General features: G+C 46.9%; 1 protein-coding gene across 1 annotated transcript; it reads right to left on the bottom strand.

Annotated features, from left to right (window-relative positions):
* Nucleotides 1-4112: 4112 nt before the first annotated feature.
* On the bottom strand, nt 4113-13507 carry Pdcl3 (phosducin like 3). Its single transcript, XM_028775419.1, has 6 exons — nt 13353-13507; nt 10098-10227; nt 6502-6592; nt 6121-6264; nt 4811-5019; nt 4113-4619 (listed from the first exon to the last, which is right to left on the bottom strand). The coding sequence occupies exons 1-6, from the start codon at nt 13356-13358 to the stop codon at nt 4477-4479; spliced, it is 723 nt and encodes a 240-aa protein (XP_028631252.1). The 5' UTR covers nt 13359-13507; the 3' UTR covers nt 4113-4476.
* Nucleotides 13508-13994: the final 487 nt, after the last annotated feature.

Raw genomic sequence — 13994 nt, 5'->3', positions numbered from 1 at the left:
TCGAATCAGAAATGAGAAACCTAGGCTCAGAGTCAGCAAGAGGGAGGGCCTGAAGGTGATTGATGGGCGGCCTGCTGACCCTGAGGAGGTACTCGCCATAGCACATGTGGCACATGTGTGGTGAATAGAATCCTGTAGATGATTCAAATTCCACCAGAAATATAAAGTTGTGCTGAGGCAACACATTCATTTCCATTAGTCAACTTTTTCCTCCACAGGTATATTTTACATAATAGATATTGTGTAATGAATCACTTATTGCTTCTGGTTACAATGTAATATTTTGTTGCGTGGCTCAAATCAGTCTGTCTTAGCCATCAAGAGATCTGTTCACTGCTTTCTCCCTCTCTTTGATGCAGGTCCCCCTCCCCCTGCTGTGATGATGGATCTTTACAGCTGGAAGATCCCGTCTCAGAAAGGCATGCCAAAAGTTTTACTCTTTCCCTCGGAGACTGTACTCCCTTTAACAAGTGCTCAAGGGACTCTAACTGCCAAGAATCTTCCTAGAAAGCTGGCACTCTCGGCATGTTAAAGCTTAATGAACAGATACAGAGTTAAAGTTTAGAAGCTAGAGTGGTCAAATTAAAATAACCTGATACCTCTTTGTCTCCCTGGGCTCAGTCTATGTCACCGGATTCACACAAAGCACACTGGCTTCTCATTTCTAACATGGGGAAGTCAGGGGTCATCGATAAGGTTTCCTTGGGCGGTAGCAATTGTGATTAAGTTGTCAGAGTGCGACACCTTCTGGTGGGAGCTAGAAAGCACCAGCATCCTAACCGGCAAGGGGAGCATGAGAGCCACTCAGAGGACACTTAAAATATTGGACCCTTGTGGTACGATGGAGCGTCCTTTGGGTATATGTCCAAGAGTGATATAGCTGGGTATTGAGGTAGATTGAGTCCCAGTTTTCTGAGGAGCTGCCATATTGATTTCCACAGTGGCTGTACAAGTTTGCGTTCCCACCACAAGGATATCAACATTGTTCATAGCAGTTTTATTCACAACAGCCCAAAACTGTAAATAACCTAGATGTCCCTCCCTCAACCAAAGAATGGATAAAGAAAACATGTACACAATGGAGTATTACTCAGCTGTTAAAAATGACATCATGAAATATGCAGGCAAATGGATGGAACTAGAGATCATCCTGAGTGAGGTAATCCAGACCCAGAAAGACAAACATAGTATGTACTCACAAGGGGACATTGCTGTAAAGGATAACCATGCCACAATCCACAGACCCAAAGAGGCTAAGTAACAAGGAGGGCCAAAGCACAGATGCATGGATCTCTCTGGGAAGGGGAAATAGATTTTACAGGTGGACTGGGGGTGGGTGGGGTGGGAACAAGAGGGACTAGGTAGGAGTGGGAGGGACAGAGGGAGAGAGTACTGAGATGACTGGAATTGGGGGGCACTTGGGGGTTGACGTAGAAATGTAGTACAGTGGAAACTTCCTGGAACCTATGAGGGTAAGCTCCTGTCAAAGAAGGAGAGGAAGGATTGTAGAGGCCAGAGAGGCTAAGGACACCACAAGAAAATCCAGAGTCAACTAATCTAGGCTCATAGGGGTTCACGGAGACTGAGCTACCAACCAGGGGGCCTGTGTGTGCCTGAGTTAGGTTCTCTGCTTATGTGCTGCTTCTGTAGCTTAGTGTTTGTGTGGGGTTTCTAACTCTTGGGACCCTTTTCCTCCTACTGGGTTGCCTTGGTCAACCTTGATAAGGTCCTACCTAGTCTCATTGTAACTCATGTTTGGTTGATATCCCTGGGAGGCCCACACTTTCCTGAAGGAAAACAGGAGGAATGGAACTGGGGAGGAGGGTAGGTAGGGGGAGGGACAGGGAGGACTGGAGGGAGGGGAAACTGTGGTTGGGATATAATTTATGAGCGAATAAAAACAAAAAGCAATATTGTATCCAATTCCTTTCACTTACTTTCCTTCAAGTATATGCACAGGAGAAAGACCAAGAACACATGCCTGAATATCTAAGCAATGCCTTTCTAATGAGTAGAGCAGAACCAGGAACAGGCAAGTTCAGAACCATGCTGAACCTGCAGCATCTGTGGTCTTCCTCCAAGACATAGACACTTGCTCTGCTCTTGAGCAAACACAGCCAAGAAATGCAGTTACTGTCCCCAGAGAGCAGCCTTTACCTGCGGGAGCCAGGAATGGAGAACCCAAAGCCCAGGCTCACCATCTGTGGGTGGACACTGAGATGTGTGTGAGCTACCCAGGGACTGCCTCTCCCCGATTCAGCCCTGCCTCAATCTTTCCCACGCCACGCTATCATCCTTTCTGTCTTTTCTTCTGCGGCCTGGAGACTCTGGCCGAACACTGACTGAAGTGCTGGCTCAGGCCCTGCCTTTGGACAGAACAAATCTAAGACTTAGGGAACCCTTGAGTTATAAATTTTTACAGATTCAGGTCAGTCAAGAACTGCTTCTCACCTGAGTTAGCTTCCATTTGTGGTATGGTTCATGAGCCACATCTTAAAAATATACTTTCAGTGTAGTTTAATTAGGAAACTAACCAAGTGGCCTCTTACACCCAGTTTCTTGACTTCTATCTACCCTATCTTATATTGTCAGTAACAGCACCCATGTTTCTATCTAATATTCTATTTTTGTCCCACCACCCCACCCAGAACCTCACCACCCACTGAGTGGCCATGGCTGCTGGTTCTAACAGTTTCTCAGGTTCTCCTTTGAGTCCGAGGGCAGTTTCAACAGTTCCATCCAGCTACTTTGCTGGGGTTTGTTGTGGTTGCCTTGATTGCAGGTTTTTGGAAGGAAGACTAGAGGTGACCTTTCCATCACATCATCAAACAGGACACATTGTCAACCTGGCTTGTCATTTTTGACCTCTACACCCCCCCCCTCCACACACACACACACTGCACCTTGGACTCCACCCTTTAAGAATGGAGTGCCTTGGGGTTAGGAACCAACATTATGCTACTTGGGACTCTGTGGGAATCAGGGTCTTCATCCTCCCTCTTACTCAGTCCTGTATCGGCACGGCTCGTGTATAACCTCAGATTTACTGCAGCCCTCCAGCCCGCCAAGCTTTCGCAATTGAGAGACCTGTCCATCACTGTAGCTGGGGTGGTCTTTCTCTGCTGTCTAGTGCTTTGGTACTTTCTGAAAGGACAATGTCCTCCAGACTGTCTGCATCCGTTGCTGTGCAGTTACATGAACTCCGTGTTTAAAAAGCAAGGTTCTGGGCTACAGCAATGGCTCAGTGATCGAAGAGGTCTCTGCTCTTACACAGAACATGTTTGGTCTTCAGTGTCCACAAATCAGTTCACAACTGCCTGTAAGTGCTTTGAGGATCCAATGGCCCCTGCACCCATGTGATGCTCATACACTTAGGCAGGCAAACACACATACATGTAAGAAACAAGGATAAGTTATAACTATTTTTTATAAACAAAAAAGAACCACACCTCACCGCCTCTGTCACATGTAAAAGCAACGAGGCAGCAGAGGCGAATACCACAGGGCACGCCCTGGAGATTAGCTAAACTATAGGCAGGGGCAGCTCAGGCTCCAATCCCAATCCCAACTGATGAAGATGCTGCTGGTCCTCTAGAGCAGGTGCACACAGAGGCAGGACAGCTGCCCAGGTGCTGGCACACTGTGAGAAGGTGGGGCTCCTGGTCAAGGCCACAGGCATCAGAGCTGTGGCTGTGTTCCAATCCTGCCATGCGAGTATCACCAACAAGGCCCTTGTCTGGCATGGAGACAGTGTTCGCATTTACATCAACATGGTTTAGTAACTGTTAGAATTATGTCCTACACAGGCTCCTCAGAAGAACCAAGCCCGCAGCTCCCCAACACTGCACACTGCCTGCATCTGAGTCCTGCCCTTCTCTTTAGTGCAAAAATTCACTCAGTCAGTTGTCCTCAACCTTCCTAACGCTGTGACCCTTTAATACAGTTCCTCATCCTGTTGTGACCCTGACCATAAAACTTTCTTCATTGCTACTTCATAACTGTAATTTGGCTACCGTTATGAATGGTAATGTAAATATCTGATAGGTGGCGCCCAAATGGGTCACGACCCACAAATTAATTATAAAGCTGAGTTCTCATTTTTTGCACTGTTATTTTTTAAATAGTTTTTAACTTAATTTATTTGCATTGTATTTTTAAACTCTACATTTCTTTCTATATAGTTGCATGTCAAAAAAATACTAAACAGTTTCACGGTTTGCTGAAATACATGTAGGAAAACATACATATGTGACATAATAACTTGCTTAAATTTCTCTTAAAGAAACATTATTAATTTAAAGAGTTTCAACAAATTTTTTAAAAAATTTCAGCAATGATTATATCAGAAATGTATAAAATTTAAATAATTATAAAAAGGTTAAAAACCAAGATGATAATTTTTTGCTTTTCCCTCCTTATTAAAAATCCAGACAATGTGTCATATTAAAAAAGTTCAAACGTTACATCACTGCTATCTTAGTCGTCCTCAGAATCACTGTCCCTCCTCATGGGGACAGGGCCCCGCACTGAGGACAGTAGCAGGTCTTGGACGGGTTTCTTGGGGTTCTCCTCCAGCTCCGTCTTGATTGCTCCAGACTCAGAGAGTTTCCATTCCAACTCTGGAGACAAAGAAAAAGCAAATCACATCAGGCACCAGGACCCTCGAAGGGGTCCCACCCAACGCTCAGTGCTCCAGGTGACTCTGCAGAGGTGACGCAGAACCGTGATGCCTATCGTGGAAGCTGACATCCCTATGAGAGAGTTACCCGCCCATCCCTCACAATATCCTCAAGCCCTCCAGAGCCCTCACCATCTATGGTCAGGTTCATGCCACCAAACACCAGAGGACCAATGAACTGTGCCTTGATGTCCCCTTCCCGGTAGACGAACACTGTGGGGAGATTCCTGTCAGGGTAATTGGGTATGCAGGTCGTTGAAATGGCTTTAACAAATTTCACATCGGGAAACTTCCTGGCGAGTCCACTCAAGTGATGGTTTATCAAGGAACAGAGCGGGATCCTGGAACATAGGAAGAGAAAACAGAGTGGCTGTGATGTGAGCATACAGGGGAGAGCCCGGTGGTCCTTCTACTGACATGACTACCTCACAGGATGTTTACTAAGGCAGGATGGATTCATATTTCTATATATACATATATACATACATACGTACATACGTACATACATACACACACACATATATATATATAGCCATTCTAGTGTACACACACACACACACACACACACACACACACACACATGCCATTCTACTGTGTTCAGAGAAGGTGAATACCTCCAAATCCAAATTTACAGTTCCTCTGAGAAAACAGCTTTGATAGTTTATGAAAACTGCTACATCTTTCTGAACACTGAAGAGAACACAGGATATGTGTGAAGCAGGCCAGCAAATATTACCTGCCTTAAAGTGACTTTTAAACAAGCACCCTGTGAGGGTGAAGGACAGCAATGTGTATAGAACACCATGGAGGCCCAGCGTCACTCAGCAGCTAGCTGGTCTGCCAATCACCTGCAAGTAATCAGGTTCACAGACTCCTGAAATGCAATTCCTCTACAGGAATAAGCAATTCTCTTTTTGTTTTGTGTTTGGTTTTTTGTTTTGTTTTGTTTTTAATATCTGGATCTTCCCATGTAACCCAGGCTACTCTCAAACTTGCTATGTAGTCCAGGCTAGTCTTGAACTCTGTCTTAGTTCTCGGGCCTCAACCTCTCATACTGGGACTGCCGGTGTGAGCTACAACACTTGGCAGAATTCGTTTTTAAATCAAAGAAATTTAAGGTTTGAGCCAATCAGCTACAGAAACACAGAACACAAGTGCAGATAAAAAGTCAGGCGGTGGTGGTGCACCCCTTTAATCTCAGCACTTGGGAGGCAGAGGAAGGTGGATTTGAGTTCAAGGCCAGCCTAGTCTACAGAGTGAGTTCCAGGACAGCCCGGGCTACACAGAGAAACCCTGTCTCGAAAAAACAAAACAAAACAAAACAAAAAAATCAAAAACATAAACCCAAAGCCTTCTCTATAGATTAAGCCTCACACTGACTGAGGACAAATTCAAAGCGACATTTACAGAGCCCATGGAGATCAGCGTCAGCGTCAGCTCACCCTTGTTTGTACAGGTGTAAGACCACCCACAAGCCCTCTCCAGCTTTCGTCACTTCTTGAACATAGTCCTTTCCTGAGATCTCTAAAACTTCTCCAAATTTGTTCTTCAGCTGAGTCGCTTTCCACTCAGCCAACCGTTGCTGCCTGCACAAACGGAAGAAAGCATTTAAATACAGAAGCACACTTGTCTGCATACGCGAGCACCCGCATCTTTCAGAACAAAATCCCTCAAGATCCAGATTACTGATTTGCCTCATGGCAAAAGTCTAAGAGTAGTTGGTTGAAATCTTTACTAGTTGTTAAACTAAAGACCTTCCCCGATGTTGTCTCAGTGGCACCCAAGCCAGCACACAGCCTCCGCCATCAGCAGTTGGCACTGACCGGTACATCTCGATAGCTCGTTCGTCCTCCTCACTGAACTCATCCTCGTTCTCCTCCAGCTCTTCCAGAGTCATGTCCTCATATGTTTTCACTGGATTTAGTTTCATTGACCACAGCATAAAAATGGAGAGATGAACAAACACACTTAGCGTCTTCCCTGCGTATGTGCACCAACTCCCAAGGGCCCCGCCCTCGGAAACAGAAAGCACGATACTGTTTAAAAGGACAGACCCACCACCGTCCTTCCCACCACATCACTCTGTAAGGATACAAATGACAAGTTTCCCAGATTCACAAAACAAGAGTGACATTTGCATTAGCTGCCTGCTCTGGTCTTCAGGGACACAATCTCGAGCTGGGTGTCCTAACACATCTCATACCACTACAGTATATTGGTAAACTGTCCTGTGCTATCTGAGCTCGCTGAGAGGCTGGCTCTAGAAGTGGGGTTGTTTTCCACCTTATTTCAGACCTAAGCATGTTTCAATTTCATTGTCCTCCATGGCCCCTTGCACAGAAGGGACTAATGCCCCTAAATCTGTGTCTGTGAGAAGAGCCAGGAGGCAAGCCATTCCTCACGGTTTATTCAGTGGTTCTCAGCCGTCCCGATGCCGAGACCCTTTAATGAGGTTCCTCATGTGGTGACCTCCAACAGTAAAATTACTTTGTTGCTACTTCATGACTGTAATTTTGCTACTGTCACGAATCATGATGCAAAGATCTGGTATTCGACCCTGTGCTGAGAACCACTGATGTATCTCATGGTACTGAAGTCCAGCAGCAGGAAAGAGAGCCCAGGTCAGCCATGGAAAGAAAGCTCAGCTAGGAACTCCTGCTGACTGCCTCAGTTTCTCCAGCCAGTTTCCACTGGGTGGTTTGAGTGCCCAATTTGATGATGTCATCTCTCTTTGATGCTTGTCCCTGTACTTGGAAGCCTTACCTTGGCAGACACTCTGACCCACCCAGGAAACTCTCTTCAGCTGACTTCTGCTGGATGCTCTGAGCCCACAATTTGTTAACAGTTTGCTACCTGCATAGTGTCTGCTATTTACTCTTTTACTTTGGTTTGCTGTATACTTAATAAACTCAATCAAAACCAAAAACATGGCTATCATAGGTCATTCTCCGGACATACATCATCCCAGGTGTGGGAAGACAGCAGGCCCTTCATAAGCAAGCATAGCCTTCCTATAGGTCATCATCATATCATTCCTGGTCTTTTTAAGATTTAGTTATTGCTAGGAGTGGTGCCTCACACCTTTAATCCCAGTGCTGCAGAGGCAGACACAGCTGGAATTCTAAATTTGAGACCAGCCAGCTGGTCTCCATAGTGAGTTCTAGGCTACCCAGTGACATCCAGTCTCAAAACAAGAAGTTTTATTTTTATTCATGTATGTTTTGCCTACATGCATATACATATGTGTACCACATGCATGTCTAAAGTCCTCAGAAGCTAGAAGAGGGTGTTGGATTTCCCAGAACTGAAGTTACAGATAGTTATGAGCCACCATATGGGTGTTAGGAACCAAACCCAGGTCTGCTGCAAGAGCAGCCAGTGCTCTTAATTACCATCAACCTATCAAGATAGGGCAACCCTATCTTTCCATGTAGCCAACTACACATAAATCTGCATCTTATTTTTATTGTGATAAATATTCTTGCTTCCTGGTATCAAGTCAGGCAATATTCTCTTAACTGAGTGAGGGATGAACAGCTTCTCATGCGAGCCACCATTCCCTACTCTGAGGACTGTCATACACTTGTCCTATGCCTTGAACACTTTGTTGATTAAAGTTCAGGACCTGCCAGGCAGCGGTGGTGCACACCTTTAATCCCAGCACTTAGGAGGCAGAGGCAGGCTCTGAGTTCAAAGCCAGTCTGGTCTATAGAGTGAGTTCCAGGACAGCTAAGGATACACAGAGAAACCCTGTCTTGAACACCTTGCCACTCCCATCTGCCCAAAAAAACCCAAGACCCAGTTCTTTGGCTCCTTTTCTTCGCTATCTACACATCCTCCCTGGTAAATTAATCTAATCCCACAATACCAGGAATATGCTGACAGCTCCCAAAATCTATGCCTCCAGCCATGACTTTTCCAACTCAATAAAAACAAACCCAGTTCCCTGCCTAGAAGGCTCAGTGGTTAGAGCATTTGCTACTTTTCCAGAGGAGCCAAGCTCAGTTTCTAGCACCATGTCAGGCTGCTCACAGCTGCTTGTGACTCTAGAGTATCCAGTGCCCTCTTCTGAACTCCGCAGACCTTGTACTCAGTTGCAAACCCACAGAGACATATACACACATAATATAAAAAATCTCCACGTTACTGTGTCCTAAACAGTTGTTGATCTGCCTGTAAGCCTCTGTACCCTGACCATGGCACCTCTACCCCTCAGACAGCTCAGGCCAGGCAGCCTTCTTCTCTGTTTTCTCTCACACGACACTGGGGTTCATCCCCAATTCTGTTGGCCCTCTTTCAGAACATGCTCTGAGCATTTGACATGAGCTCTACCACAATGCCAGTCCAAACCAATGGTGTGGCTTGCCTGAATTACTGCACTGGTTTTAGACTGGTCTTCCTACTCCTTGACTTCACACTACCAGCCAATGACCACACTCAGTAAGGTGGTGCTGCTAAAATCTAGGACAGGCCATTCTGTTTCGGCCTCCAGTAACTTCCCATCATGGCAGTCAAACTAGGCTTTTTACCGGTCTGTGGAAGCCCTGTGAACTCTCTACTGCATTCCCTGACACCAAGACCTCCTCATGAGCTCTCTAAGATCTCAGGCCACCTACTCCTGCTGAAGTAGTTTACCTCACCTCCTTCAAGTATACTCAGGGATTTCACTTTCTCACTGAGGCCCCCTCTGCCCAGCTGGAAGCATCTATCTCACCTCCCAACCCTCCTAACCCTCCTGGCCTTACTGCTTGTCTTGCTCTAAAGTATAAAGACATAGACTGCTGTTGGCCCCATGTCTAAATTCCCATTAGCCAGAACAACACCCAACACACAAAAATCATGCAATTAATATAAGCTGGATACATCTTAAAACATCTTCCTCCAAATGAACACTCTCAAATGAACAGGGCAAAGGTATCTCTCATCCACATCTCTCTGTTTGGCCTCACACACATTCTGATTCAGCTGGGATCAAGCACATCAGGACCAAAACTGGGGGCATCTGAGGCAGGTGGAGAGATCTTAAGAAAACCTCTCTCAAACACCGTGCTTCTCAAACATCTTATGCTTCCCCCAAATCAAATAAACTATTCTATGTCAATATTCTTAACCAGTCCACAAAGATTAACAAAGTACAACCTTAAGAAAGTACCATAAACACTAATAATTTTAATTTCTAGGATACTGTGCCAAAGTAAAGTTCAGAATACAGTCATGTGCTTGTGACACAGACAGGGACGGTGGCCTGCAGGTGGCTCACTTGCCACTCTGCGAGTCACATGTCTATCCACCACGCACAGCCTTGATGCCAGTGCTCCAGTTCTGCCTCTCAGCTCTTGCCCAGTCTACCGTCTACTACAGCGGTTGGTGGTATGCTTCCAATAGAAACAGAACAAAGGAAAGGATGGAGCAAGCTCACCCACTGACTGCTGGAGGAGCCGCTCCTCCTTCTCCTCTTCCTCCTCCTCCAGCTCCTTCAGACTCTCCTTAGGGGGAAGGATACCCTTTTTACGTAGGATGTCATTCCACTCAGTGTCTGCGTTGGGGTCCTGGAAAGGTGAAGACGAGGACGTGATGAGAACAGAGGCCAGAAGAGGAGGCATGAAGTGACAAACGGGGAAGGTGGTGAGCAGGGAGTTCGAGCTACTTTGGGGCAGGACCGACAGCCCCCATTTTAGTCTCCCTGAGGAGCCAATGTTGGAGTAAAAACTGAGGGGCAGATTGGCATCAATACCAAAAGCAAGGCTTTGACCTGACCCCTGTCAAGAATGCTCATTCCTAAGTTAAATAATCTTATTTTGAACTGTAACAAATCTGTATGGCATTGCCCACAGCGAATCTGACCATAAGGCCATGGGATGACTAGAGACGCCCCTGGCTTTTCTGAGGTCTCACAATGACGTGATGCCCTCTGTGGATTTTAGGCAACTAGTTCTGTTGGTTTGTTTTATTGTCAAGCTGACACGGACTGGAGTCATGTGAGAAGAGGAAACCTCAAGGGAGAACACGGCCAATCAGACCGGCCTGTACGTGAGCCTGTGGGGCATCATCTTGATTGACAGATGTCCAGTCCACCTCGAGCAGTGCCACCCTAGGCAGCTGCTCCTGAAATATCTGAAAACGCAAACAGAGCAGGCCAAGAGGAACAAACCAGTAAGCAACAATCCTCCAAAGGTCTCTGGTCCTCACACCTGTCTCCAGGGGCCCCGTTTGAGTGCTGCCCTGCCTTCTCTCACGGATGAACTTGAGAGCTGTAACATGAAAAGAACCCTTTCTCCCTAAGTTACTTTTGGACATGGTGTTTTACCACAGCAATAGAAACCTAAGGGAGACACTGAGCAGGTAAGTTACTGAATTGGGCGGTAACTAAGAAGGAGGCACTAGAAGGCACAATGCATAATACAGGATCATGGTTCTCACAGGCTAGAGGCAGAAGGGAGAGGGAGTGGCCAACGAGCATGTGCACAAGCTGCGTACTGTTGTGGAGACAGGCTGTGTCAAGTGACTGGGAAACAGGTTGTTGGTCCACAGGGTTACAGGGACCCTGTTCACAGAGATGGATGCTCCAGAGAGGACGTGTCATTATTATATGAGGGTGGTATGGAGTCAGCCAAGGATGAAGGAGAAAAAGAAAATAGCAAGCTGTAACTTATGAAGTGTGATTAACAAGCTTACTTAGGAAACATTAGGTTATAGAGGAATAAGAAAACAAAATAAGGAACTGCCTCTGAATTGAACTGCAGATCGTAGGTGGTCATCGTATGAAAATTCAGCCCAAGCTATAATCATCTAAGAGGACAGGAACCTCAGTTGATAAGATGTCTCTAGGAGGGCTAGAGAGAACCAACTGCTCTTCCAGAGGTCCCGAGTTCGATGCCCAGCAAGGACATGGTGGCTCACAACCATCTGTAATAGGGTCTGGTGCCCTCTTCTGATATGTCTGAAGAGAGTAATAGTGGTATATTCATTTGCATAAAATAAATAAACCTTTAAAAAAAAAAAAAGAAGATGCTTCCAAGAAGACTGGGCTGTAAGCAGGCAAGCCTGTGGGCCATTTTCTTAACTAGTGATTGATGAGAGAGTCCAGTTCATGGTGAGAGCCCTTGTCAGAGTGACCACCACCCCTAGGCTGGTGCTCCTGGGGTCTATCAGAAAACAGTCTGAGCCAGCAATGAGGAACAAGCCAGTAAGCAGCACCCCCCTACACACACACCCAACAGCTGCTGCATCAGCTCCTGCCCCCAGGTGCCAGCCCTCCTTGAATTCCTGTCCTGACTTACTTCAGTGGTGGGCTATGATGTGGAAGGATGAGCCAAATAAACCCTTTCTTCCCTGGATGCTTTTGGTTGGCGAGATTTTATAGCAGCGGTAGTGACCCTAAGACACTGGCTCCCCCTGCTCTAGACCTGCTTTATCCCTTCCTTTTTCTCAGAGGGGTGCACATCTACCAGCTCCCCTTCCTTGAGAAGTTGGTCCCCAATGATTAACAAGAAACCTGCACATTTCAGCGTCAGTGAAAAGACCTCCAGGAGATGCCTGGCTAACCCTACATACACCATGAAAGGTGTCTGCTTGAAGCTGGGCCTCTGTAAACAACAGGCCACAGATACACACTAATTAAAGAAATTTTATCTCTGAGTGCTGAGAACTTCTCTTTGAGGAGGACTGAGCTCCCTTACCCCAACAAGAGGAAAGTGGAGACCAAAGGAAGTTACATTCCAGGCAGGGGAACCTGAAAATGCAAAAGGCCCCAAAACAAAGTCGCTGTGACACGCTGAGCATCTGTCTTAAGAGGATGCAGTAGACTTGAGGAAGAGGAAGACTGAGGCTAGACCTACAGCCTTCCCTAAGCTTTAGAGTCTAAAGGATAAATCTGAGAACGGCAGACACCTGGCCTACTCCAGAGTCACTCCTAATGGCTAATGTTTAGTAAGCACTAAATACTAGGCGTGTCCCTTTACCGATGCCTCCTCTTGCCTCCCAGATGTAGGTGTGGCCGCCTTGCTGAATGTGTAGATGGCCACCTCCTCCAGTCTTTAAGGTCTGTCTCTCAAGCCAGAGCCCACAACTACATGCTCCGTCTACCCTCCATCCAGACTCTTCAGAATTCTTAAACACAGCCAGAGAAGGCTGGTGACAAAGTGGCTGGCGCAGACTTTTGCTCTTATGAGGCTATTTCTATGCCATTTTCTAATACTTTTTTTGGAGTTTTGTCTAATACTACCTGCAAATCCCAGCTCAAAACAGAAAGAAAAAAAAAAGCTAAGGAGTTCTACATTTCTTTATATTATTAATTAACAAAAGACGTGGGCCCTAGAGTTCAGATCTGGAAACCAGAAAGCATTCCAACGGAACGTTAGGTAAAGAGTCAGCTCTAGATAGTAGAAAGGTCGGAGCCTTCATCAGGCCCGGAGGAGAAGGACCCCAGAGTCGGGTGCCCACCGAAGGGCAGAGATTTGCGGGGCAGATCGCACCCAAGCAGGAGCGCCCAGCCCACGAGTCCGGAGTGACAGCACCCGCCCTCTCGCAGTGCGCCTGCGCCCGGCCTCTCGCGCGGCCTCCCCGCAGTCCGCCGAGTTCGATAATTAATCCGTGTAAACCCGGCTCCAGATCTAGAGCGAGCCCACCAAGCCAAATGATCGCAGCCTTGGGGTCCCGAGCTCGCCACACTCACCTGCATCTTGCCACCAGTCACTCAGACCAGGCCTCTGCCCCAGCACCTCGCTCCTCTCTACACATGCGCAGTACCGTCCCCTCAGTCATCCCGCCCCCAGGATGGGAGGAGCCAAGGAGGAAGTGAAGAATGGAGTCTGCGCCCGGTCTTCAGGAACCGGTGAGAACGCTGAGCGCGTTTGAGTAACAGACCGTGCCCCCGGTGGGTGGGACTGCGGGATGATGTCACACGGGCTGAGCCCCGGTGCTACCTTGTTAGGGAAAGTGGCTGGTTGATTGGGGCTGGCCCGAGGTACTCATTGGTTCTGCCGGTTCCCCGGGCCGCCAATTGGAGCTTGTTTAGAGGCTCTACCCACAAATCAGAAGCAGAATTGTCTTTCAGTGACCCGGTGCTAGGATTAAAAGTGACCCCGCCTCACCTGGTGGTCACCCCCCTTCTCAATTGAAAGAGATGAATTACTCATTGGGTTTGCTTACTGAAAGTATATTCTAGTCTCTGCGGTTACAGCATCAGATTTGAGAAACCGGTGGAGGGTAGGACGCCTGGGCTCCATGTCCCTTCACCCTCACAAAAGGAAAGGGTGACAGTGAGAATTATTTTATCTGGTTGACACTAGACTTATGTGTCCCTGAGCAAAAGCAC

This window comes from Grammomys surdaster, unplaced genomic scaffold, assembly GCF_004785775.1.
Source record: "Grammomys surdaster isolate TR1022 unplaced genomic scaffold, NIH_TR_1.0 255, whole genome shotgun sequence".
Taxonomy (NCBI): Eukaryota; Metazoa; Chordata; class Mammalia; order Rodentia; family Muridae; genus Grammomys; species Grammomys surdaster.
This window is presented reverse-complemented; position numbering and strand designations above follow the sequence as displayed.